The sequence below is a fragment of the Motacilla alba genome, chromosome 15 (genome assembly GCF_015832195.1).
Source record: "Motacilla alba alba isolate MOTALB_02 chromosome 15, Motacilla_alba_V1.0_pri, whole genome shotgun sequence".
Taxonomy (NCBI): Eukaryota; Metazoa; Chordata; class Aves; order Passeriformes; family Motacillidae; genus Motacilla; species Motacilla alba.
This window is the reverse complement of record NC_052030.1, coordinates 13369614-13393028: the sequence shown is the minus strand read 5'-3', so window position 1 is coordinate 13393028 and position 23415 is coordinate 13369614. Positions and strand designations below refer to the sequence as shown.

The 23415-nt window shown below is 51.8% G+C and overlaps 1 protein-coding gene across 11 annotated transcripts in view; it reads left to right on the top strand.

Moving 5' to 3' along the window:
* Nucleotides 1–23112, top strand: part of RIMBP2 (RIMS binding protein 2) — a 66627-nt gene extending 43515 nt beyond the window's left edge. For 2 of the 11 annotated variants that reach the window (XM_038152622.1, XM_038152619.1), the window contains 14 exons: nucleotides 269–378; nucleotides 1086–1880; nucleotides 4380–4531; nucleotides 5612–6073; nucleotides 8551–8700; nucleotides 10229–10387; nucleotides 12682–14001; nucleotides 16555–16672; nucleotides 17440–17624; nucleotides 17907–18075; nucleotides 18914–19020; nucleotides 19899–19970; nucleotides 20192–20326; nucleotides 22681–23112. In XM_038152622.1, the coding sequence (XP_038008550.1) occupies nucleotides 269–378; nucleotides 1086–1880; nucleotides 4380–4531; nucleotides 5612–6073; nucleotides 8551–8700; nucleotides 10229–10387; nucleotides 12682–14001; nucleotides 16555–16672; nucleotides 17440–17624; nucleotides 17907–18075; nucleotides 18914–19020; nucleotides 19899–19970; nucleotides 20192–20326; nucleotides 22681–22872 (4126 nt within the window). In that variant the 3' untranslated portion in view covers nucleotides 22873–23112. Of the gene's footprint in view, nucleotides 1–268; nucleotides 379–1085; nucleotides 1881–4379; nucleotides 4532–5611; nucleotides 6074–8550; nucleotides 8701–10228; nucleotides 10388–12681; nucleotides 14002–16554; nucleotides 16673–17439; nucleotides 17625–17906; nucleotides 18076–18913; nucleotides 19021–19898; nucleotides 19971–20191; nucleotides 20327–20901; nucleotides 22000–22680 lie in introns of those variants that run through there. The other 9 variants (XM_038152630.1, XM_038152620.1, XM_038152626.1 and 6 more) reach the window with 6 other exon arrangements.
* Nucleotides 23113–23415: the final 303 nt, after the last annotated feature.

Sequence of the window (23415 nt, the reverse complement as noted above, 5' to 3'; positions counted from 1 at the left end):
TGGTGTAAAAGGAACATAAAATCCAATACAGCAGCTGGAAAAGGCCCCACAGCTGAGCTTGCCTTAATTCACTCTAAAAACACAGAGACTTTTGGCCGGTGTTACCAAGAGCCCCAAGGGAGAAGTGTCAGAGCACATCCTGCAGGAGAGGACGTGGGGTGAGGGCAGAGGGGCCTCACGGGCACGGGGGGCGTCGGGAGGGATGCGGAGGCTCTGCCTGGGGAGCTGCAGGCGTGCCCTGAGCAGCACTCTGCCGGTGCCCCCACAGCTACAACCCCTTCGATGGACCAAACGAGAACCCCGAGGCGGAGCTGCCTCTCACGGCAGGGAAGTACCTGTATGTGTACGGAGACATGGACGAGGACGGCTTCTACGAAGGTACGTCTCCTTTAATCCTTCCACTCCTGCTAATTCAAGCAGACTGAGATCAGTTCGTCTGCCAAGCACGCTCCAAATTCTCTCCTTCGTCTGCTCCGAAATCGGCTGCTAAATTTAGCTTTATCACCGTGGTGTTAATTAAAAGAGTTTCTGCACCAGCAAAGCCGCTCCTTGCAGGCAGAGCTAATTATAAAATATTTTATGGTGTCAGCTTTTCCTACTGGCAAGATTTAAGTTGACAAAAAAGCTTGCTGGCAGTTCTGGTATTTCCCTTGATAAGCCCTTCTGCTCCCGAGCTGGGGATGATGTTTGTGCACTGTCACTCATCCCTTGCCCCTTCCCTTGCCCACTCTCAAGGCACTGCCACGGACGGGGTGTTGTCACTGTAGGACACGAAATGACACGCTCACTGCTGCTCTCAAGGTGAAGGGAAAGGGAAGGTTACTTTCTGACTCCAACATTCACAGATTTCCAAAAGTGACAGTGGATTGGAGGGTGACAGTGCCACCTCTCCAGTGACACTGGACGAACCACCAGCCCATCAAATGTCTCCTCCTCCATAAAGGAATGCAAATAAATGAGTTATCTACAGAAATTGTGTGAGAAAGTGCCTTACAAGAATGTAAACAGCTTAGAAAATCTTAAAAAATCCGGGCTACAGGGTGTTCTCCTTCAGGGCTTTTAATGGCATTGCTCCTTCTCTGCAGGAGAGCTCCTGGACGGACAGAGAGGCCTGGTCCCTTCGAACTTTGTGGACTTTGTTCAGGACAGCGAGGCGCGGCTGGGCAGCGAGCAGGAGCAGAACCTGCTGAACCGCGCGGGGCCGGCGCTGGAGGGGCGGCTGGAGCTCAGCCCCCCGAGCCGCGGCGAGCCCGGCGCGCTCAGCAACGGCGCGGGGACCCTGGACGTCAACATCGACGAGATCGGAGAAGACATCGTGCCTTATCCTCGAAAAATCACCCTCATCAAGCAGCTGGCCAAAAGCGTGATCGTGGGCTGGGAGCCGCCGGTGGTGCCGCCCGGCTGGGGCACCGTCAGCAGCTACAACGTGCTGGTGGACAAGGAGGTCAGGATGAACGTCGCCCTGGGCAGCAGGACGAAAGCTCTGATAGAAAAGCTCAACACCTCCACCTGCACGTACAGGATATCCATCCAGAGCATCACCAGCAAGGGCAACTCCGACGAGCTGCAGTGCACCTTGCTGGTGGGCAAGGACGTCATCGTGGCCCCCTCCAACCTCCGGGTGGACAACATCACCCAGATTTCTGCTGAGCTCTCCTGGCTCCCCACAAACAGTAACTACAGCCATGTCATCTTCCTGAACGAGGAGGAGTTTGACATTGTCAAGGCTGCTAGCTACAAGTACCATTTTTTTAATTTGAAGCCCAACATGGCCTACAAGGTGAAGGTCATGGCAAAGCCCCACCAGATGCCCTGGCAGCTTCCCTTGGAGCAACGAGAAAAAAAGGAAGCCTTTGTGGAATTTTCTACGTTGCCAGCAGGTTTGATGTTTTCCTCCCTGCCCCAAAACTCTTTGGTTGAATTTCTCTGAAAATGCTAGATAAAATACTTTAACCTGCACAGCCCTCAGGGGATGTAAGTGTGTTTTGGTTGTGAAGGTGCAATCAACTTCATTGTACAGTTTGAATTTGTAAAGCCAACAGATTCGTTGTGCTTTGGAAAGTCTGAGGTCTTTTCCCACCTGGCTTTTACATTAGGAGTGTTGGTGAGTGTTGTCAGTCGTTTGCCATTGTTCAAGAGCACTGAAGCAGTGTTGAAAACTAGAGCAGAAATACAGCAGTGGATTTCAAGCATAATCTCATAATTTTGGAGGTGTGTGGCAGCACCTGAAAAAAATCTGAGTATCTTTCCTTACAGATTCACCTTCCCACGGTCATCTACTCGTGGCCAGGCAGGAGACCCCTCCAGTATTCAGTCTGTCACCCCTGGGTGCCTCTGAAGGGACACTCAGGCAGCAGTGGCCCCTGGCAAGCGCAGCCCCAGCAGCATTCTGAGCTGGGTTGGCTCACGCCCTGCAGGGAGTGATCCCAGCAAGGGGCAGGATCCATCCTGCTGCCCTGCTCGGCCTGGGTGAGGAGAGGACACGGGGAGGGCAGCAGTGCCCTTGAGCGGGGGGGTGAAGCTTCTGTGCCTCCTGTTTTGGTGGCAGCTTGGCTGCAGTGGAATGCCCTCAGCCGCTTCTCTGCAGCCTGGGATCCCTCGCTGGGTGCGCGGCAGTGCAGGGTGCAGGGAGGGGAGGGCATTTCACACCTGGCACGTGTCCTGGGGGAGGTGGGAGGCACTGCCTGGGAGCTGGCTCCAGCTTATTTCAACTTTGCTGTTTAGGAAAGGCCTTTTGAGTGAGGGTTTTCCAGGCCAAGCACTTCCTTCCCATGCTGTATCTCCCTCTAGCTGTGAAGTCTGCTGAGCAGTGCAGAGCTGCAGCGAAGCTCAGCTTTGGGAGCCAGAGCTCCCAGAATCATCTCATCCCCACTGCTTCATTCCGCTGGGAGCACTTCCAGAGAAACAAGCCAACTTTGCACTGCTGTGTGGAGAAAAGACAGGAGCAGCTGTTGAAGTGGTTAGAGGCTGATGCCTGATTGCAGAGCCGTTGGAGCAAAGGAAAAGGAGGAATTTGGAGTCAGTGATGGGATTGCCATCTCAGAGTGTCATGCAATTGAACTCATCTTGATTCATCAGAGCAATGGAGCTGCTCACATAGAAACAGAAGTGTTTGTCTCTTGGGACTCAAATCTAAAAATAGAAATCAGCACAGGATCAGGACCAATGGGGCTGCTGCAGTTTTTGGAGCTAGTTTATGTAAAAAACCCCACGAGGAGCAAAGTGTAGCAGAATTCCAAAGCAAACATTTATGTTGATGACCAAGACCATCGAAAAGCATCAGGAATCATTTCCCATTTAATGAGGGGAGGAAATAGGAGCCACGCTGAGCCTGGGGCGCTGGACTTTATTAAACCTCTCTCTGCACAGCCTGTGAAGGTCGAGACAGACACCCTGGGGATGGTGTCCTGGTGGGAGAGTGGAAGGAAGGTGACTTCTCCTGCAGGAGCAGATTAATGTCATTGTCATTGGCAAGAGGCTGGCTTAGATCAGATGCATTCTTCCTTGTAAGCTGAGCAGCCTTGCTGAATGGGGAGTGCTGGCTGTCGATAAAACAGGATGGCCAGGAAAGCTGAAATTCAATCCTGAACCAAAATCTCTCTTGGCCAAGAATAGTATTAGGTCAATTTGCATGCTCTCAGCTTGCAAGATAAAAATAGTTTAGAGATGCAGGGATGGTATGAGCAAAAGCTTCCTGTTGTGCCTGCAGTGTCCTGAACGTGAGCATGATTTCATGTCCATGTCCACTAGAGGACGAAATTCAGAGGCAGCAAACCAGTGAAACGCACTGGCATTCTGCCAGTGTGCTGTGTGATATTTGCACGTGTATCAAGCACAGCTGCAGTATTTGTAGCCTTTTTGGTAGATGAGCAGGATCTGGTTGTGTTCAGTTTGCTGGGAGGAGCAGTCTCACCGCAGCCAGGCCCTGTGTTCTGCTCTGCAGAGGTGGCTGCAGCCCAGCCCTGCCTCTGACACGCAGCAGCAGCAGCCTCTGCCCAGGGTTTGGTGCTGAAATCAGCACAACAGGATGCTTGAAAAATTTACAGACTAACAACCCTCTGCCCAGGGTTTGGTGCTTAAATCAGCACAACAGGATGCTTGAAAAATTTACAACTAATAATCTGTGCGATATTTTTACTTTGTCTTTCTGGCCAAAGTAGAGCTATTCATGGCAGGGCAATGCCTTTTAGCTGGGCAGGTGTTTGGTGTGCTGTCACTCTAACACCCTGCGGGTGCCCTGGGAGGTGTCTGGGTGTGTGTTTTCATTCGGGGCAGAGGCAGGGGTGAGCCCGGCTGTCCTTTGGCAGCCGTGCAAGCTGCTGCAGCCCAGCTGGCTGCCCCGAGCCGAGCCTGCAGAGTGACCCGTCCCTCTCTCCTAGGTCCTCCCGCTCCCCCCCAGGACGTGTCCGTGCGGGCGGGCCCCACGCCGGGCAGCGTGCAGGTGTGCTGGAAGCCCCCGGCTCTGTCGGCGACGGGGACGTCCCACGGTGCCAGCGTCACCGGCTACGGGGTCTATGCCAAAGGGCAGCGGGTGAGTCCCCTGACCTCTGCTGGCGCTCCAGCCGGCACGGCAGGGCTGTGTTTCCTGGCTCCCGACGTGGGGAGGAAGGATGGATCTGGCTCCGTGTTCTTAGAAGGCTAATTTGTTGTTTTATGATCGGTATTGTATTGAAGAATGCTATACTGAACTGTAATATATATATATATATTATACTAAAATATACTAAATATATATATAATATGAACTATAAACTATAAATATATATATAACTCTGAACTATAAACTATATATATAACATACTAAACTACTATACTAAAGAACAGAGAAAGGACACAGACAGAAGGCTAAAAGATAATAATGAAAACCCGTGGCTCCTTCCAGAGTCCCGACACAGCCTGACCCTGATTGGTCACAAATCAAAATAATTCACATGTTGGATAAACAACCTCCAACCGCATTCCAAAGCAGCAAAAGACAGGAGAAGCAAATCAGATAATACTGTTTTCCTTTTTCTCTGAGGCTTCTCAGCTGCCCAGGAGAAAATCCTGGGCAAAGAGATCTTTCAGAAAATATGACAGTGACAGGGAAGGCGGGGACAGCACTGCCAGTGGAGCCTGTCCTGGTGTTTGGGACAACCTGCTCCCTTTCTAGGAGCCCTTCTGGCCAGAGGGGCTGGGGGATGAACAGCTGGGGTGAGGTGCAGCCCTGGTGGGGCTCCAGGAGCTCTTCTGGCCCCAGGGCTTTGGGGGGATGAACAGCTGGGGTGAGGTGCAGCCCTGGTGGGGCTCCAGGAGCCCTTCTGGCCCCAGGGCTTTGGGGGGATGAACAGCTGGGGTGAGGTGCAGCCCTGGTGGGGCTCCAGGAGCTCTTCTGGCCACAGGGGTTTGGGGGGATGAACAGCTGGGGTGAGGTGCAGCCCTGGTGGGGCTCCAGGAGCTCTTCTGGCCCCAGGGGTTTGGGGGGATGAGTTCCACTGGGGTGAGGTGCAGCCCTGGTGGGGCTCTCACAGCTGTGCTGGCAGCGGTCACTCTGCAGCCCTGGGGGCTGTACCAGGCGCGAGGGGAGGCCAGCGGGTGGCTGGGGGCTCACGGGGGCCGGTGTGTCCCGCAGGTGGCCGAGGTGACGTTCCCAGCGGCGGAGGGCGCGCCGGTGGAGCTGCCGCGGCTGCGCGCCCTGGACGCCCGGGAGGTGACGGTGCGGACGCTCTCTGCACAGGGGGAGTCCCTGGACTCTGCTCTTGCTGCCATTCCATCTGACCTCCTGGTGCCTCCAACCCCCCACCCCAGAACTGCTCCCAAATCTAAGCCATTAGCAAGTGCCGGAGCCCCAGAAACCAAAGAAGAACACCTAGGCCCACATTTGAAAAGGGATGAGTCGTGGGAGCAGACTCGTTCGGTGTCCCCCGTGCACGGGCACATGCTGGAGCCACCCACCTTCCACGGCCCCCTCCAGGGCAGGAGGTCTCCGTCCCCCAACAGAATCCTGCCCCAGCCTCAAGGCACTCCAGTGCCCAACACCGTCGCAAAAGCCATGGCGAGAGAAGCTGCACAGAGGGTGGCAGAGAGCAACAGGGTAAGGGCAAACCCCTTCCTGGGCTTTTCTGGGCTGGGCTGGTCTCTGTGCACTTGGCACTGGGCTTTTCTGGGCTGGTCCCTGTGACACTTGGCACTGGGCTTTTCTGGGCTGGTCCCTGTGACACTTGCCATCAAAGGTTGCTCATCGTGTGCTTCAAGGGGTGGGTAATCATTCCTAAGCTCTGAAGATGCGTGAGAAGCAGAGTGCTGGAATTCTGGGCTGATGAAGCCCTCCAGTGTCTGCTGTCATGGATCCACGGGGAATTGTGCACATTTGTCCTTCCCCGTGCTGCCTTTTCACACACTGTGCAGCTTTGCAGCTGCTTTTCACTCCAGCTCCTCCTGGAGCTGCCAGCAGTGCCGCTGCCCAAGGCCACCCCTGCTCTGGGACCACCATACCCATGGCTGTGCACTGGCTCAGACCTTTGCCACTTGATTTCAGTCCCACCATACCCATGGCTGTGCACTGGCTCAGACCTTTGCCACTTGATTTCAGTCCCACATTGACCCATGGCTGTGCACTGGCTCAGACCTTTGCCACTTGATTTCAGTCCCACATTTGGGCTCTGGGGTCAGTGCAGCTGATGTGGATGCATCCTGACAACGTGCTGTGGCTTTTCCACACGAATGTGCAATGTTTAAATTGCCCTGGGCTGTTACTTTCTCATCACAAGCTGCTCACAGCTGTCTGTTACTTCGTGCAAGTGTCACTTATCCCATAGATTTTCTCGGTGCTTCCTCTGGCAGTCATCTGTTACGTCCAGTTTCCAGTCTCCCGTTGTATCTCCAGAATAACTCCATTGATTTTGACAGTTCACACATGCCTTAGCAGCCCCAGCTGACTGACTGTTCCTGTTGTGGGATGCATTTGATGCAGTGGGTAAATCAAGCCAGCTCTTGAGAACCTGAATGGTTCTGGGTCAGTAATAATAGTTCTGATAAAAACATGTGTGCATCTGTATGTACCTCCCTTTTGTTTATAAACAAGACTGGAATGGAATGGAGGGAGAAAAGGCAATTGGTTTCTTTGGCCCTGTGAGGTGAAAGTTGATTTAAGAACCATATAGGGAAAGAGAACAGAAATCCTTTTTCTGGTTTGGAAAATTGCTGACATAGCATGTGCTCTGAACCACGTTTGGTTACATCAGTTTAAGCGATGCTTGGCATGTTTTATTCAGGAATCTGGACAGCAGTTTACAGACAAATCGATTCTAAATTAAATCAAATCCTGCCAGGGATATTTGCCTTTGGTCCCCTGTGGTATAAATCTTCACTGAGTGCTGCAGAAGGAGCTGTGTGCCTGCCCCTGCTGTTGGTGGCTGATGGGCACTGCCAGCACAGCCAGCAGGAGCTGCTGAGCCCTAGGGGCTCCTCAGAGCCCCCCAAGAGCCCACAGCCTCATACTTGGGCCACAAATGCTGCTGTGGGATCAGCCAGTGCCTCTGCCAAGGGGAAAGGAGAGTCTCAGCTGGCAGCCTGGGGCTGCAGAGCCCTGAGAGCTTGGGTGAGTGGCCCAGGGAGCAGAGCTGGCAGCTCAGCTGATGGACACATCGGGTCAGGAGCTCTTTAGGAGCGAGGGTAACAAAACAGGCAAAAACTTGCTGAAAAACTCCTCAGAGCAGGGAGCAGAGCTGGCAGCTCAGCTGATGGACACATCGGGTCAGGAGCTGTTTAGGAGTGAGGGTAACAAAACAGGCAAAAACTTCCTGAAAAACTCCTCAGAGGTTCCAGCCAGGGGGAACTCACAGTGCTTTAAACTGTGAGTGCTCTTAAATGCTGTGTGCTTGAGTCTTTGTGTTTGTGTGTTTGTGTCCCTGGTGCAGGGCAGTGTCCCACGGCTCTGTGTTCCCTCAGATGGACAGGAGGAGTGTCTGTGTGTGTGTCTGTGTGTGTTTGTGTCCCTGGTGCAGTGTCCCACGGCTCTGTGTCCCCTCAGATGGACAGGAGGAGTGTGTGTGTCTGTGTGTGTGTGTCTGTGTGTGTTTGTGTCCCTGGTGCAGTGTCCCATGGCTCTGTGTCCCCTCAGGTGGACAGGAGGAGTGTCTGTGTGTGTGTCTGTGTGTGTTTGTGTCCCTGGTGCAGGGCAGTGTTCCACAGCTCTGTGTTCCCTCAGATGGACAGGAGGAGTGTCTGTGTGTTTGTCTGTGTGTGTCTGTGTGTGTGTGTCCCTGGTGCAGTGTCCCACGGCTCTGTGTCCCCTCAGGTGGACAGGAGGAGTGTCTGTGTGTGTGTCTGTGTGTGTCTGTGTGTCCCTGGTGCAGTGTCCCACGGCTCTGTGTCCCCTCAGATGGACAGGAGGAGTGTCTGTGTGTGTGTGTCAGTGTTTGTCTGTGTGTTTGTGTGTGTGTGTGTGTCCCTGGTGCAGTGTCCCACGGCTCTGTGTCCCCTCAGGTGGACAGGAGGAGTGTCTGTGTGTGTGTTTGTGTGTGTCTGTGTGTCCCTGGTGCAGTGTCCCACGGCTCTGTGTCCCCTCAGGTGGACAGGAGGAGCGTGTTCAGCGAGAGGAGCGTTGCGGTGCCGTACTCGGACGAGGAGGAGGAGGAGGATGGCTACGACTCCCCCAGGGTGAAGCGAAGGGGAGCCTCGGTGGATGATTTCCTGAAGGAGTCGGAGCTCGGGAAGCAGGTGGGTGGCTGGCTTTGCTGCTGCACCAGGTCTCGGCCGGAGCCAAGGGTTTTCCAGAGGCCAGCTCTGTCAGGTCACTCTGAGGGCTGCGGCTGTGCTGGTGGCACAGGCTGTGACACAGGTGGTGACAGATTGTGACACAGGTGACACAGGTTGTGGCACAGGTCGTTGTCGCCCTGATTTTTTAAGATTTTCTAAGCTTTCTGCTGTTTACATTCTTGTAAGGCACTTTCTCACACAATTTCTGTAGATAACTCCTTGGTTTGCATTCCTTTATGGAGGAGGAGACATTTGATGGGCTGGTGGTTCGTCCAGTGTCATTGGAGAGGTGGCACTGTCACCCTCCAATCCACTGTCACTTTTGGAAATCTGTAAATGTTGGAGTCAGGAAATAAACATTCCCTTTTTTCTTCACCTTGAGAGCAGCAGTGTGCGTGTCACTTCGTGTCCTGTACTGACAGGCTGTGCCACAGGCTGTGCCACAGGTGACAGGTGAGGCTGAGCCGTGGGCAGGGAAGCTCCTGTCCTGTCCCTGTCCCTGTCCCTGTCCCTGTCCCTGTCCCTGTGCTCGGCACAGGGCTCTCCTGAGCCTCCTCCCCCCAGCAGCCCAGGCAGTGAGCACACGAGGGTGGCAGAGGACAGAGAGTGGCTGTCCTGTCCCTCGGGCTCTGGCTTCTGCTGGGCGAGGTGTCCCTGCTGCGTGTGGCAGCCTGCTGTGGGGGACGGGAGGGTGGCAGCCTGCTGTGGGGAACGGGGGATTCCTGTGAGCCATAATGTCACCTGTGTCCTCACAGCCTAGTGACAGCCGACAAGCATGCTGTAGGACTGGCTCCAAGGAATGGAATATGTTGCCAGAAGAATTTTGCACAACTGCAAACAGCTTTTAGTCTGATCCCGCTGAAAACAAATATTAAATAATTTATTACATTACTTTCAAGAGATGTAAAGTCTGGAAAAAGATATTTTTATTTTTATGTCTTGGCATAGTTTAAAAATCTTTAGTCAAAGACCTGACTTCCTGTGTTGAGGGTCCACAGTGGTGGTAGAATGCTGCAAGAATTAAATGCTGACCACTTTTAAATTACAATGTGATGTAACAAACAGCTGCAAAGAACAGATGATACGTGAACTATCCTAAGGCTTTCACAATTTGGTCAGCAAGCCCATTGATGCATGAAGGGCCCCTTTAATAAGGGGCATTTAATCAAGACTAAAACTGGATTTGGTGCTGTTCATGGGGATGTCCTTTCTTGCATCACTGGGATTGAGACTGGGTTTGTTGAATTAGGATCAAAAATGGGCAAAACAGAATTTCCACGAGATCTGGTGCTGTTCATGGAGATGTGCTTTCTTGCATCACTGGGATTGAGACTGGGTTTGTTGAATTAGGATCACAAACGTGCAAACCAGACTTTCCAGGGGGTGTCTCCAGCAGAGCAGAGCAGAGCAGAGCCCCGCTGGTGCTGTGGCTGCTCGGGGCCAGCCAGGATTATGAGCAGCTTTAGCAGTGAGCTCTCTCCCCTGCCAGGCTCACTACTGCCTGGGGGACGAGTACCACACGGAGAGCAGCCGGGGCTCGGACCTGTCGGACATCCTGGAGGAGGATGAGGAGGAGCTCTACTCGGAGATGCAGCTGGAGGAGGGCGGCCGGCGGCGCCTCAGCCTCACCTCGCACGGTGCGCTCAAGGTGAGCCTGGGCACCCCTGGGTGCTGCCCCGGGGCCCCCTGCGGCCCCCAGAGCCTGCAGACGGGAGAGCCGAGCCCGCTGTCCCGCAGAGCCACAGCTGGGCTGCTTTGGTGCATTTGTTGCCTTAGGGTTTTTCATTGTTTGATGGATAAACCTTTAACTAACGGACTCTTCTCCTGTATGTGATTGTTGCACTTGCAATTTCTGTTCTGCATCTGGGGGCTTCCCCTGTCTCTGTGAAGATATACTGCATGTGCTACCCCGGAAAATGAGTTGTTTCTGAGCAAGGAGATCTGTAAAAACTTACCAAACAACTTCTGTTTTTCCTGTCCGAGTGATTTGTCCACGTACCCAGTGCTAGTGCCATCCCTTCCACAGGCTTAAAGCATTCCTGTAAGAAAGGGAGTTGTTCCAGCTTTGAGCAATGCTTTATCAGAACTCCTTGTGCTCTGAATTTCAGGGAATCACCAGAGAGAGTAGGAAATACGTTCCAGAAATATTGCTTTAGTGCAGGAATATTCATCATGAAGGACAGCTTCAGTGCAGCAACTAAAGCGTGTGCAGAACACGGAGCACACCCAGTACTGAATAGATATTTGCCATATTATATTTGTACATGGAATTGTGTTTGCTTCTTTGTGTGTGTAGTAATTGCACAGACTGGGTTTTCCTAGAAAGCACAAACCCACAGGTTAGCTTTTTCTTCAGCAGATTGTTATTTAACTGAAATCAGTGCCATTTTGTCATGCATACAAGAATTCTGACCATTCCTATGGCTGCTTTCACGTGCTGTGAATTCAGTCCTTTTATTCTGATACTGTCTGCAGTGAGACAGGTACTTTTACAAAAGAAGAAATTACCAGAGTTTGTGTTGCTGCACCAGCATAAAGGTTGAACCCAAAATCCTTCTGCATGCCCATTGTATCCCCTTCCCCTGGCAAAAGGAATAATCCCCAGACTGTTCTTGTTCTTTATGCATCAGAAGGTGTATTTACTTCTTGGATTTCAATTAGTATTACCAGGGTTGATACTGAGAAAGTTCCAGAGCCTTAACTGGTGTGGGAAATCGTTTTTGACCTGCCAAGGTTTGCAGGCTTTTCTTGCTGTTGTTCATGCTTACTGATCCTTTTTTCACTTCTGTGGTGCTTTTTCTCAAGTTTCACAGGTGTTGCACACATTTTAAAAACAAAGGAAGATAGGTGAAACAGTCTAAAGAAACTTGGGAAGTTCCCTCTGCGTGGAAGGGGACGAGGTCCCAACGGCAGCTAAGTTTAGAGTGCTCAGAGAGAGATGCTGCTGACACGTCCAGGAGGATTCTGTTGTTATTTCTGGGTGCTCTTGAGCCCAGAGGTGCCCCTGATCCGGGCATTAGGCACAAGGAGAGATGATCTCTGATGCAGAATCAATAATCCTGGCGGCCAGAGCCAGCTCCTGTGCTCCCTTCCCTCTCCCAGGGCCCAGCCAGGGCACTCCCAGGGTTCTTTGTCACTGGTCTGTGGACATGGGAAACTGCTGAATGTGTCTGCATGGCAGATCGCTGGTTTTACAGTTTTTGCCTGCTTCTGGCACAAACAGAGGCTTTTGCTTCTGCTGACAGGCTGCTGTTCAAGCGCTGGTGTTCCGAGTCAGGTACAAGGTCGGGGTGAGGTTTGGGGCAGTGCAGAGCAGGCGCCTCAGAGAGCAGCCTGTGTCCCAGGGCGCTTTCCCTGGGAGCCAAGCTTTAACAATGGTGCGGGTTTTTTAGAATTTTAGGAAGGAAACCAGAACTCCTTTAATGATGGCCGTGGAATAGCTCTCCTCTGGCAGGAGGCTGAAGATATTTACTACTTACACAGGGAGCTCCAAGAGCTGCAAAGCGAGCAAGCTTGCTAGGGCAGAGCTGTCATTCTCAGATATGGGTTCTGGTTGCAAAGAAAATCAGATGGCAGTCTGGCACGGGGCAAGGAAGGAGTTTCAGTGCCATTCTCACCCACCGTGCTGGAACCTGTTTGTGGCTTCCATTGCTCCGTTTCAAATGCATGAGTTTATTCTTGTTAGAGCATCACTCAGTTGTTTGTACTGACCTCTCATGTTGTACCTGGCACCCAGCAACTTCTTAATCACGTCTTTATTTTTCACAGATCCTCATTCCAAGCATGACATCCTTTTCATAATATAAGCTGCATGTCTTATGTTTGCCATTGCTCTAAAACTAATTCTGTCTTTATTTTTCTTTTCTCCCTTTTCCCTCCCATTTTATTTTTGTCACACACTCTTTGTTCCCCGTCTGGTTTTTAACATTACATAATCTTAAGGAGTACGATAAGAATAAAGCCACTGAAGCCACTTTTTTGGAACAGCCTGGCTTTCCCCAGCAGACACACCACAGTAAAAGGCTTTTCAGTATTCCAGAAGTGGCTGAAGAGGACGGTGAACACTCTGAAGTGCTGTACAAGCAGGGTTTAGGTATGCCCTATAAAAAGCACCCCAGAATAGCTAGAGGCCCTAGAGCTCGCAGGCCCTGCAATCAAGAGCAGCAGCACAGCCCCAGGCACCCGGGCAAGGCCCGGGCAGAGCCGGGGCTGCAGGAGCTGGACGAGCGAGGCTGCAGGTGCAGACAGACCCTGTCCCGCAGCCCCGACAGCGGGCTGGACTGCGGCAGCGAGGACGAGGAGCCCCGGCACCATGGCAGGGCCCCGGGGGGCAGCGACCAGGAGCAGCCCTGGCTCCATGGCAGACGCAGGAATGGCAGCGATGAAGAGCAGCCCTGGCTCCATGGCAGGGCCCAAAGGGGCAGCGATGAAGAGCAGCCCTGGCTCCATGGCAGACACAGGAATGGCAGCGATGAAGAGCAGCCCTGGCTCCATGGCAGGGCCCCGGGGGTCAGAGATGAAGAGCAGCCCTGGTTCCGTGGCAGACACAGGAATGGCAGTGATGAAGAGCGGTCCCAGCACAGTTCCAGACCCCAGTGGGGCAGTGATGAAGAGCGGCCCCGGTTCCGTGTCACAGCCCAACGGGGCAGTGCTGAAGAGGAGCCCAGGCCCAGTTTCAGACACAGGGGTGGCAGCGATGAAGAGGAGCCCCGGCACTCGGTCAGACCCCAGTGGGGCAGTGAGGAAGAGGAGCCCCGGCACAGGTTCAGACACAGGGGTGGCAGCGATGAAGAGCGGCCCCGGCACGGTGGCAGAGCCCAGTGGGGCAGCGAGGAAGAGGAGCCCCGGCATGGTGCCAGACACAGGGGTGGCAGTGAGGAAGAGGAGCCCTGGCACTCGGTCAGACCCCAGTGGGGCAGTGAGGAAGAGCAGCCCCGGCCCAGGTTCAGACACAGGGGTGGCGGTGAGGAAGAGGAGCCCAGGCACAGCCCCCAGCTGCCCCCCGAGGCCCGTCCCTGCCGCCGGGCCCCGCGGCCGCTGCTGGCCCGCAGGAGGACGCTGACCCGGCAGAGCAGCATCGAGGAGGATTTCGGGGAGCTGGCAGCCCCGCTCGGGCAGGCCGAGGCCCCGCGGGGACGCAGGGCCCAGCGAGGGGCTGAGCCACAGCTGCAGGGGGGCCGCAGGAGCCACCCCACACCAGGGGACTCTAGGGCAGCTGCTGTCCCTGCAAAGCCATCCCACAGAGATGCTGAAGACTCTCTGGTGTGTGAAGTATCTTCCTTCTAACATCTGCTTGCCAAATCAGTCTGTTTTCTTTGCTATCTTTATTTTTTCGTCTTTTTTTTTTTGGTCTTTTTTCATTTTTTTTTCCCAAATTGATTTTTAAAGTCCATCCTTTGGACCCATCTGCTACATTTTCCCCCCATTTTTTTTTCTTCCCCATTCATTTTGCTTTGTTACTCTATGTTTTCATTTATGGTCCTCTTTTGTGTCATGCTGAAATCAGATTAATTTGCTTTGCAGTGATTTTCCCCCCAAACAAATTACAGTAATGGCTGCTTTTATTAAAGGACAACTGAATCTAAATTTTAATTAAGGGTTAGCTGAACTATAATTTTTCCAAAAGATTGCTTTTCTTTATTTTGCCCATCTGAATGTTGCTCTAAAAAAAAAAAAAAAAAAAAAAAAAAAAAGCTTCATTTTTAACTGGAGAAATGTTTCATCCATATTTTTTAATTTTTTTTATTATTGTCAAGGAATTCATTTCATCGTGTTGTTTTCATTCATCTCATTCCCAGAATTTTGAGGAAATTCTCTTGGTCATGGAACATCTCAAGACAAGAATCAAGATTCTCCCCCAGTGTGACAGTGACCCAGATTTATGGAGTCACGGCTTCATCATTTTCATTTTCTGCCTTATCTCTGCGCTGTCGCCCCGCTGCCGTCCTCGTTAGCCCATCTCTTCTTGCCTTTGGAGTTGCAGACTGCATCTCTGCAGAGAATGCAGGCACAGAGCTGCTCCGAGGGGAGCCCGGGGCCACTGCACGGCTGCCAGGGCTGCTCTGCACCATCCTGCCTGCTTGCATTTCTGCCCTGTAATGTCCAGAGGAGCTCCAGGTGTGAGGGACGCGTCCCCAGAGAGCAGAGCCAGCTCTGCCTGCAGCACCGGGGGTGCAGCTCCATCCCGGGGTGCAGCTCCATCCCGGGGTGCACTCTCCATCCTGGGGTGCACTCTCCTTCCCGGGGGTGCACACTCCATCCCGGGGTGCACTCTCCATCCTGGGGGTGCACTCTCCTTCCCGGGGGTGCACACTCCATCCCGGGGTGCTCTCTCCATCCTGGGGTGCACTCTCCATCCTGGGGATGCACTCTCCATCCCAGGGTGCACTCTCCATCCCGGGGTGCACTCTCCATCCTGGGGGTGCACTCTCCATCCCGGGGTGCACTCTCCATCCCGGGGTGCAGCTCCATCCCGGGGTGCACTCTCCATCCTGGGGGTGCACTCTCCATCCTGGGGATGCACTCTCCATCCCAGGGTGCACTCTCCATCCCGGGGTGCACTCTCCATCCCGGGGTGCACTCTCCTTCCCGGGGGTGCACTCTCCATCCCGGGGTGCACTCTCCTTCCCGGGGGTGCACTCTCCATCCCGGGGTGCACTCCCATCCCGGGGGTGCACTCTCCATCCCGGGGGTGCACTCTCCATCCTGGGGATGCACTCTCCATCCCAGGGTGCACTCTCCATCCCGCACTCTCCATCCTGGGGGTGCACTCTCCATCCCGCACTCTCCATCCCGGGGTGCAGCTCCATCCCGGGGTGCACTCTCCATCCTGGGGGTGCACTCTCCATCCTGGGGATGCACTCTCCATCCCGGGGTGCACTCTCCATCCCGGGGTGCACTCTCCTTCCCGGGGGTGCACTCTCCATCCCGGGGTGCACTCTCCATCCCGGGGTGCACTCTCCATCCCGGGGTGCTCTCCATCCCGGGGTGCACTCTCCATCCCGGGGTGCACTCTCCATCCCGGGGGTGCACTCTCCATCCCGGGGTGCTCCATCCCGGGGTGCACTCTCCATCCTGGGGGTGCAGCTCCATCCCGACACGTTCCACAGAGGAGCAGAGGTCAGCTGCTGCTCCTGGAGCCTCCCAGCTCAGGCTGGAGTGGCCCCTCCGGCACGTCCCAGCAGGAGTGGTGACCGGGAGTGCCAGTGCCAGTGCCAGTGCCAGTGCCAGTGCCAGTGCCAGGGAGGCAGGACGAGCTCTGGAGAGCTCGCGCAGCCCCTGCAGTGCCCAGGCAGCAGAGCCAGTGTGCCAGGTGGAGCCTGCAGCCCTGCCAGCCAGGCCAGGCCACGACCAGAGTGCCCAGGGCCACGAGGAGTGCCCTGGCTCCCTGCTGCACCTCCACGGCTGGGGCTGCCCCGTGTGCCCTGCCAGGTGTGCCCTGCCAGGGCAGCCCCTCCTGCACAGCTCTCAGCCTGCCCGTGCCACTCTCCAGGACCCTCAAACGCCACCTTAGCCGCAACGACAAAGGCAAAAGAATATTTCAAAAATTATTCTTTTCTTTTCTTTTTGTTCTGACGTGTGACTGCTGGTTTTACAGAGCTCTGCCATAAATCAGGGAACCATTTTTTTTCTTTTGCAGGTTTGCCAGGCAGCAGTACTCACTTTTCAGCTAACCTTTCAGTTAAAAACTAAGTTTAGTTGCCTTTAGAGCTTACGCTTCCAATTGTGATTGACTTGATTCATGTCCAGCCGTGTGACCTCGATGTTGCCATGCATGGAACTGACAAGCCTGTTCTTTCTGTTGTTGTTTTTTAGCTTTTAGGTAACCCAGCCTCTGCAGGACGGCCTGACAGGGTGGAGCATGCAGGGCGAAGGTCCTCCCATGGCAGTGCAGTGCCACAAAGGTCTCGGCCCCTGCTGGTCCCTTCCATTGGTTAGTTGGACAGAGCGGTGCATTCCTGTTCTTTGCAGCCTCAGAGTTGGGGAGGAAAGCCTAAAAAAAACCAACAGCAGGCTCTGGTGTGGAGCCAGGCTGCTCCTGGTTCACAGGGGGTGAAGTGGGCTGCAGCCAGCTCTGCTGCAACCAGCTCTGCTGCAGCCAGCTCTGCTGCAGCCAGCTCTGCTGCAACGAGCCTGCTGGGGCTCCCAGGGCGTGAGTGCAGTCACTGGCACTGCTGGGAGCCTTTCCATTCCCTCAGGGGCTGCTGAGATTGTTTAAGCTGGCTTAAGCTTGGACACGGCTGGATCTCAGCTCAGGAGAAACCTGCTGGCAGGTTACTCTCTGGTCAGTGAAATCAGTGTGGCCATCCAGGCCTCCACCCAGCCACGCATCCTGCCCTTCATCAGCCATCATTTTGTGTTCACCTGCCATTCTCTTGACTCCTTTTTTCATTAATTCATGGCGAACTCTTGCAAACCTAACAGAAATGGCTTTCTGACGTGAGCTGTGCAAATGTCAGTCTGGTACAGGAAATCAGCCCAGCTTCCAGTGCAGGTGTTATGAGCTTTTTTTTTTTTTAAATAGCAACTTGCTAATAAAAAAACCCCAAAAAACCCACCAAGGTTTATAGGACATGCAGTGAGGTTTGGTTTTTTTCACTGAAATGCCAAACGTGTTTCAAATACTAACTGGGAGAGAGAGCTGGATGCTGAGGCCAACTTGTGTTACTGAATTGTTCTTTTCTGAATTTGCTTTCACAGATGGCTACGGTGGCCATGACCGTCTTTCCCCTGACATTTATGAGGAATCTGAAACAGATCCTGGCACAGAAGATCTTTCCACCCGAATATTTGTTGCACTTTTTGACTACGACCCCCTGACGATGTCCCCGAACCCCGACGCTGCAGAGGAGGAGCTGCCCTTCAAGGAAGGACAGATCATCAAGGTGAGAGCTGGAGCCAGGGGGAACCACGACACTTTCACAAACAGGCTCTGCTTTGCGCTCGGGGGGAGCTGTCTGTGAGATCAGAGTCCAGGGCTCCTCCTTCAGAGCCTCAGGCTGTGCATCTCACCCGCCTGGCAATTAACATCCAGTGCTAATGGCTTAAAAATAATCACAAAATCTCGAAGTTGCTGTAGATAGTTAGGGCCAGTCTTTATTAAAGATTTAGGATAAGCCCAAAATTGTGACTCTTTTTGACCGACATTATTGTTCTTTGAATATCAGGTTTATGGGGACAAAGATGCTGATGGGTTTTACCGTGGAGAAACCTGTGCAAGAGTTGGCCTTATCCCGTGTAATATGGTCTCTGAGATACAGGCAGATGATGAAGAGATGATGGATCAGCTTCTTAAACAAGGTTTCCTTCCCTTGAACACTCCGATTGAGAAAATAGGTAAGGGAAAACACAGCCATTTCCCTTCAGGCTCCTGGGTCTCTCAGCTGGGCTGCATTTGCCTGTTGTTTTTATGCAGATGCATCAGTTTTTCAGTCATTCACTGCCCCAGGGGACACATTCTGTGTCAGTGTCTGGATGACTTTATACAACTAATATTTAATCCTGGTGGTAGCAGTGGCTGCAAGGGGGGACCTGCAGCTTCACCACTCCACTTGTTGCTTTCTTTTCTGATAAAATAAGAAAAAAAAAAAAGAAAAAAAAAAAAGTGGGTTTTGCATAGAACAGAGTCCCTGAGCTGTGGAGCCTGCTGTGCACGGTGAGCTGAGGGTTCTGTGCCTCAGAGCAGAGAGAGCCAGGCCACAGTGAGGTATTGTTTGTGAGCTGGGCCTGGTGCCTCTGGCAGTACCTGCAGTGCCTCTGGCAGTACCTGCAGTGCCTTTATCAATACCTGCAGTGCCTGTATCCACACCTGTAGTGCTCTGGCAGTAACTGCAGTACGTTTATCAATAACTGAGTACCTTTATCAACACTTGCAGTACCTTTATCAATAACTGAGTCCCTGTATCCACAGCTGCAGTGCCTGTATCAGTTCCTGCAGTGCCTGTATCCACACCTGCAGTGCTGTGCAGTAACTGCAGTGCCTGTATCAATAACTGCAGTGCCTGTACCAGCTCCTGCAGTGAGCACCTGCAGTGCTGTGCAGTAACTGCAGTGTCTGTACCAGCTCCTGCAGTGAGCACCTGCAGTGCTGTGCAGTAACTGCAGTGCCTGTACCAGCTCCTGCAGTGAGCACCTGCAGTGCTGTGCAGTAACTCTCTCTCCTTGCCCGCGGCAGAGCGCGGTGGCCGGCGCGGTGGCCGGCAGCAGCCGCTGACCACCAGGAGGATGGTGGCCCTCTATGACTACGACCCCAGGGAGAGCTCCCCCAACGTGGATGTGGAGGTAGGGGCACGGCTGAGCCCGTGGGGCTGGGGGCACCCCGGGGGCACAGAACCTGTGAGCTTCCTCAGGCATCCTTTAAAATGTTCTTTGGTTTTGGTTTTAACTGGTGAGTTGTAGAAGGAGAAAGGGAATTTGGAAATACGTGGGACCTGGTGCTTTGAAACACAGCCTGGGTTGTTTTCTGTTTCTTCTGAGGCAAATCTTTTTCTAAATTATGGTGTTTCAAAGAAGTTTGGCCAACAAATCAAATAAATTGTGCTGATGTATTGCAGGGATTTTGTTCGTTCTCTCTCCCATGACCACAGGAAATTAAACATAATTTAAAAGCCCCGCCCTAATTGCATTTAAGCCACAGACAATTAAAACGCCCAGTGCGCTGGGTGCTGATCAGAGAGGAGCTGCCCACTGGAAGGTTTTGCTGAAGAGAATCCAGCCCAGCTGCCGTGCAGGAGCGTTGTGCCTCGGGTTGGGCTGGGCGATGCCAGAGCCCCTGAGCAGCCCTGAGCTGTTTGCACCTCGGTGCTGGCACTCGCACAGAGCAGGGCCGAGCCACGTCCCACCCCCGAGCTGCTCCCCCTCCACCAGGATGGCTTCAGGGACCCTTTGAGGCTGCAGTTCAAAGCTGGTGCAGGTTCTTCAAGGCCTGAACGTCGCGGCCGTTGGTCACAGGGAGCCCCGTGGGCGCCCACTCACAGTGGGACAGGGCCAGGCTTAGCAAGCTGGGGGAAATCCCCCAGGGAAAAAACAAGAGGTTTGGCTGTCAAAGATCAGTTTGGTTTCACCAGTGTCTTAACATGAAGGAGTGGGGAGAAATCTGGGTGGATTCCCTATTAATAAAAAGAGGCTGATCTTTTTCTGTCCCTGCTCCCTCCCTGCAGGCCGAGCTGACGTTCTGCACTGGGGACATCATCACTGTCTTTGGTGAGATCGATGAAGATGGATTTTACTATGTAAGTTGGGTCTGCTGGCTCACCCCAAACTGCTCCCAGCTTCACCCTACTCCAGCCTGGGGAGGGCATGTGGAATTGTGTGAGCTTGCAGCCTCCCCAGGGGCCTCAGATGGGGATTTCCTCTTCCTCGCCAGCTTTGAGACAGGCAAAACCATCCCTGCCTCCTTGGGAATGGATGTGATGAGATGAAAGCACTCACTGTGCCTTCCCTCTGCTGGCAGGGCGAGCTCAATGGACAGAAGGGGCTGGTTCCTTCCAACTTCCTCGAAGAAGTGCCTGACGATGTGGAAGTGTTTCTCTCCGACGCGCCCTCGCGCTACGCCCACGACACGCCCGCGCGCTCCAAGGCTAAGAGGGTAAGCAGCCCGCTGAGGCACACTTGAACTAACATCCTCCATTTCATTCTGTCCCATGCATAATTTAGACATCATTTTTGACGTTACGTTTAAATTCATGTGCCCATTTAAAGTTATCTTTCAAAGATATAAAATAAACCGTGAGGGAAAATGACTCTAGCCTCCGCTAGCTCGTTACGTTTGTAAATGGAGAAACTGAAGGGACTGTTTGATTGCAGCCCTTGCAGTACCGTCCTTCATAACCTGAATTTAAGCCGCTCTTTCCTGGTGATGGTTATTTCCCAAAGCTCCTAAATTGCTCTTACTGAAAAGGTTCTTGTGCACAAGACTGGTACCAGTGTTCCTCTAAATACAAACTGTAACTGCAGCTGATGGACTGACAGTGGTCGTCTCTTAATCCTTACAACTTCCTCTTCCAAGTGGCGATAATTAATTGCTCAGAGACTTCTCTTTCATGAAAGAATTAATCATGTTTAGAGTATCTCATTTTTGGTTTTGTTTCATCACTGCAATACTTTTATATATTATATATTTTATATATATTTTTATTTCTTTGCTCATCTGCTTGGAAACAGAAGAAGAGTGTTCATTTCACACCTTAATAAGGCAATGTAGCCTTCACGTAAGTGAGCAACTGAAGATACCAATAGAGATTTCAATTAAAGCTACCTGGCTATCTAATGCAAGTCTTGAAACTTAATTGTGGGGGAAAAGAAAAGAAATATGTCTCCAAACCCCTTGGCCACAGAAGAACAGGCTGCATGCCTTTGCTGTTCCTAGTCAAGCCCGCTCCTTTCTTGGGAGACAAATCCTCTAAAACAGGAGCCTCTGAAATCGATCAGCCCTCCCTTTACGAAGGTCAGCGTTTGGAACATATTTCTTCCCGAGCTCAGTGTTTATGTTTACATAGAGAGGAGAGTTTGATGTCTAACTACCCTACAAGCAAAGCTGCATATTGCATTGCTAGCCAAGCTGGGATGTAAAAATTCCAAGCTCCTGTGTCAAGAGAAAAGCACAACAGCTGCAGCCCCTGCAGAACCAGCAGTGCTGCTGGCACGGACGGTAGTTTACAAGGGGATAGTTGGTTCTGAAACTCACTACACTCAAACACAGCTACTTAAATTGTCTGCCTTAAAATGTGCTTTCCGCAATCTATTCTACCCCAGTTTGCCTAGACCAACTATTCAACGCTTCTGAAAGCAGTCCCTCCCGTGGTGCGATTCCTGGGTTTGTCCCAGCGAGAGCTCGTTCGCAACGTTAGCCACTGTTTGGTTTACCAATGCAATAAAGTCTCGACCTGAAACATGCAGCTCACTGAATGAATGCATTAGACTCGATATCTGGTATCTTCAGGTGTACGTTGGGGTGCTTTACCAAGTTGTTTTGGTTTGTTTTGGTTTTTATTTTTCATTAGAATTAGACCTTGATTTAAAATCAAAGTAGGCTTGAAGCCCCTTTGCTTAACTCGCTGTTGCACAGCAAGCCAGTAAATTGCTGATGTTTTAACCTGAGCGAGCTAGCCGGCCTCCCTCCAGCATGGATCCACTATGAAAATACCATCTGGACTGACAGTAACCATTCTGCCAGCTGGGCACTGTAGCTAGGATAGGCTGAGTATATGCAATTTTAGCATTTTCATCCAAGTGCTTTTGATGGCTGAAAAAAAAAAAAAAGCTGTTCAAAATATTTAGGAATGCTGTCGTCTAACAACCTCATAGCTGCAGCATACACATCAAGCACTCAGGGCCTTTAAGCTTTCTTTGATTGCAATTAAGGTTCATTTTAGCTTTTTCTTTTTCCTTTTTTTTTTTTTTTTTAAGCCAGTGTGCCATCTTCTCTAATCTGTACATAAAGTTTGCTAGCCAATTTTAAAGAAAAGGCATTTAAAGGACATTAAAAAGTAAGTGATCATGTAGCATTTTAAGTAATTTCTCCTGAAAAGAGTTTGGCTTCTATAGATTGCTAATCTGTAGTAATTAACATGTTTATTTTTCTTAAATCTATAGCTGAAAGTATCCCTCTCCATTTTAGTGCTATCAGAGTACTGAAATGAAAAACCAAAGCCATTTTGTGGCTTTTGTGGCCAGAATTCTGGCAGAGCAAGTATCCAATATTTCCTGTAGAAAGGTATAACCAAAACTGGGCTTTACTGGTGGGTTTTCAATTTCTATAATTTTTTTCTCCAAATTGATGTATTTTCCATGAGCCCACGCAGTATTTTAAGCCAGAGAGAAGAAAGAAACCAGCCCTTTGGTTTAAGTGGGTGATGGGACAAGGGATGTTACCGAGTTTCTTGCTGCTGACGGCTTTGACGCTTTCAAAGATTGAATAAATGATAACAATGTACCTACTAGGTTCCTCCTGAGAATACAGGTACCTCCCGGAGAGCACCTTCCCCCACAGTTCATCTCCATTCCGGGTCACCTCCGTCACCTATGATGGGCTCTGGTAGTCCCGGGAGAGGCAGGGATATGGCCTCGAAAAAGAAAAAGGGGCTGCTTTCCAAAGGCAAGAAACTGCTGAAAAAGCTTGGTGCAGTGAAATGAGTCATGTGCTCCTGGACGACTTGTAAAGCTTCCAGTCTGTGTATTTTTTTTTTTTTAAAGTCAAAACTAGGGCTTTCATGACTATGCAGTACTTTAGCAGACCGTTGCAGTTTTAACTCTGACATCAATAGAATCATGCCAATTGCTTGATCGAAACAGCAAAGGAAAAAAGGGAAATGGATTTGTTGTTGCAAAAACATTTTTCAAAAAGTTAAAAAAAAAAAAAAAAAAAAAAAATTATGGGATTAAGACCAGAAGAACATGGTTTTATTTGAAGTCATCTCAACACCTGCAAGTCCACTGGAGAAATCTCAGCCTTTAGTCTCCTTTAAGCAGGAGTGGGGGGAGAAAACTCTCTCCACTGATTGCTAGTTCAGAGAGATCACCCCACTGCATCCAATCATTGACAAAAATGGTCTTGAAACTCCTAGTTGAATCAGCCTTGATGTTTTGCCTTATTAATGCACAATGATTTGTACTGTCAATAAATATGCAGCGTATACTTTGTATGTACTGTGTCCATCCCCCCGCCCGATCCCAGAG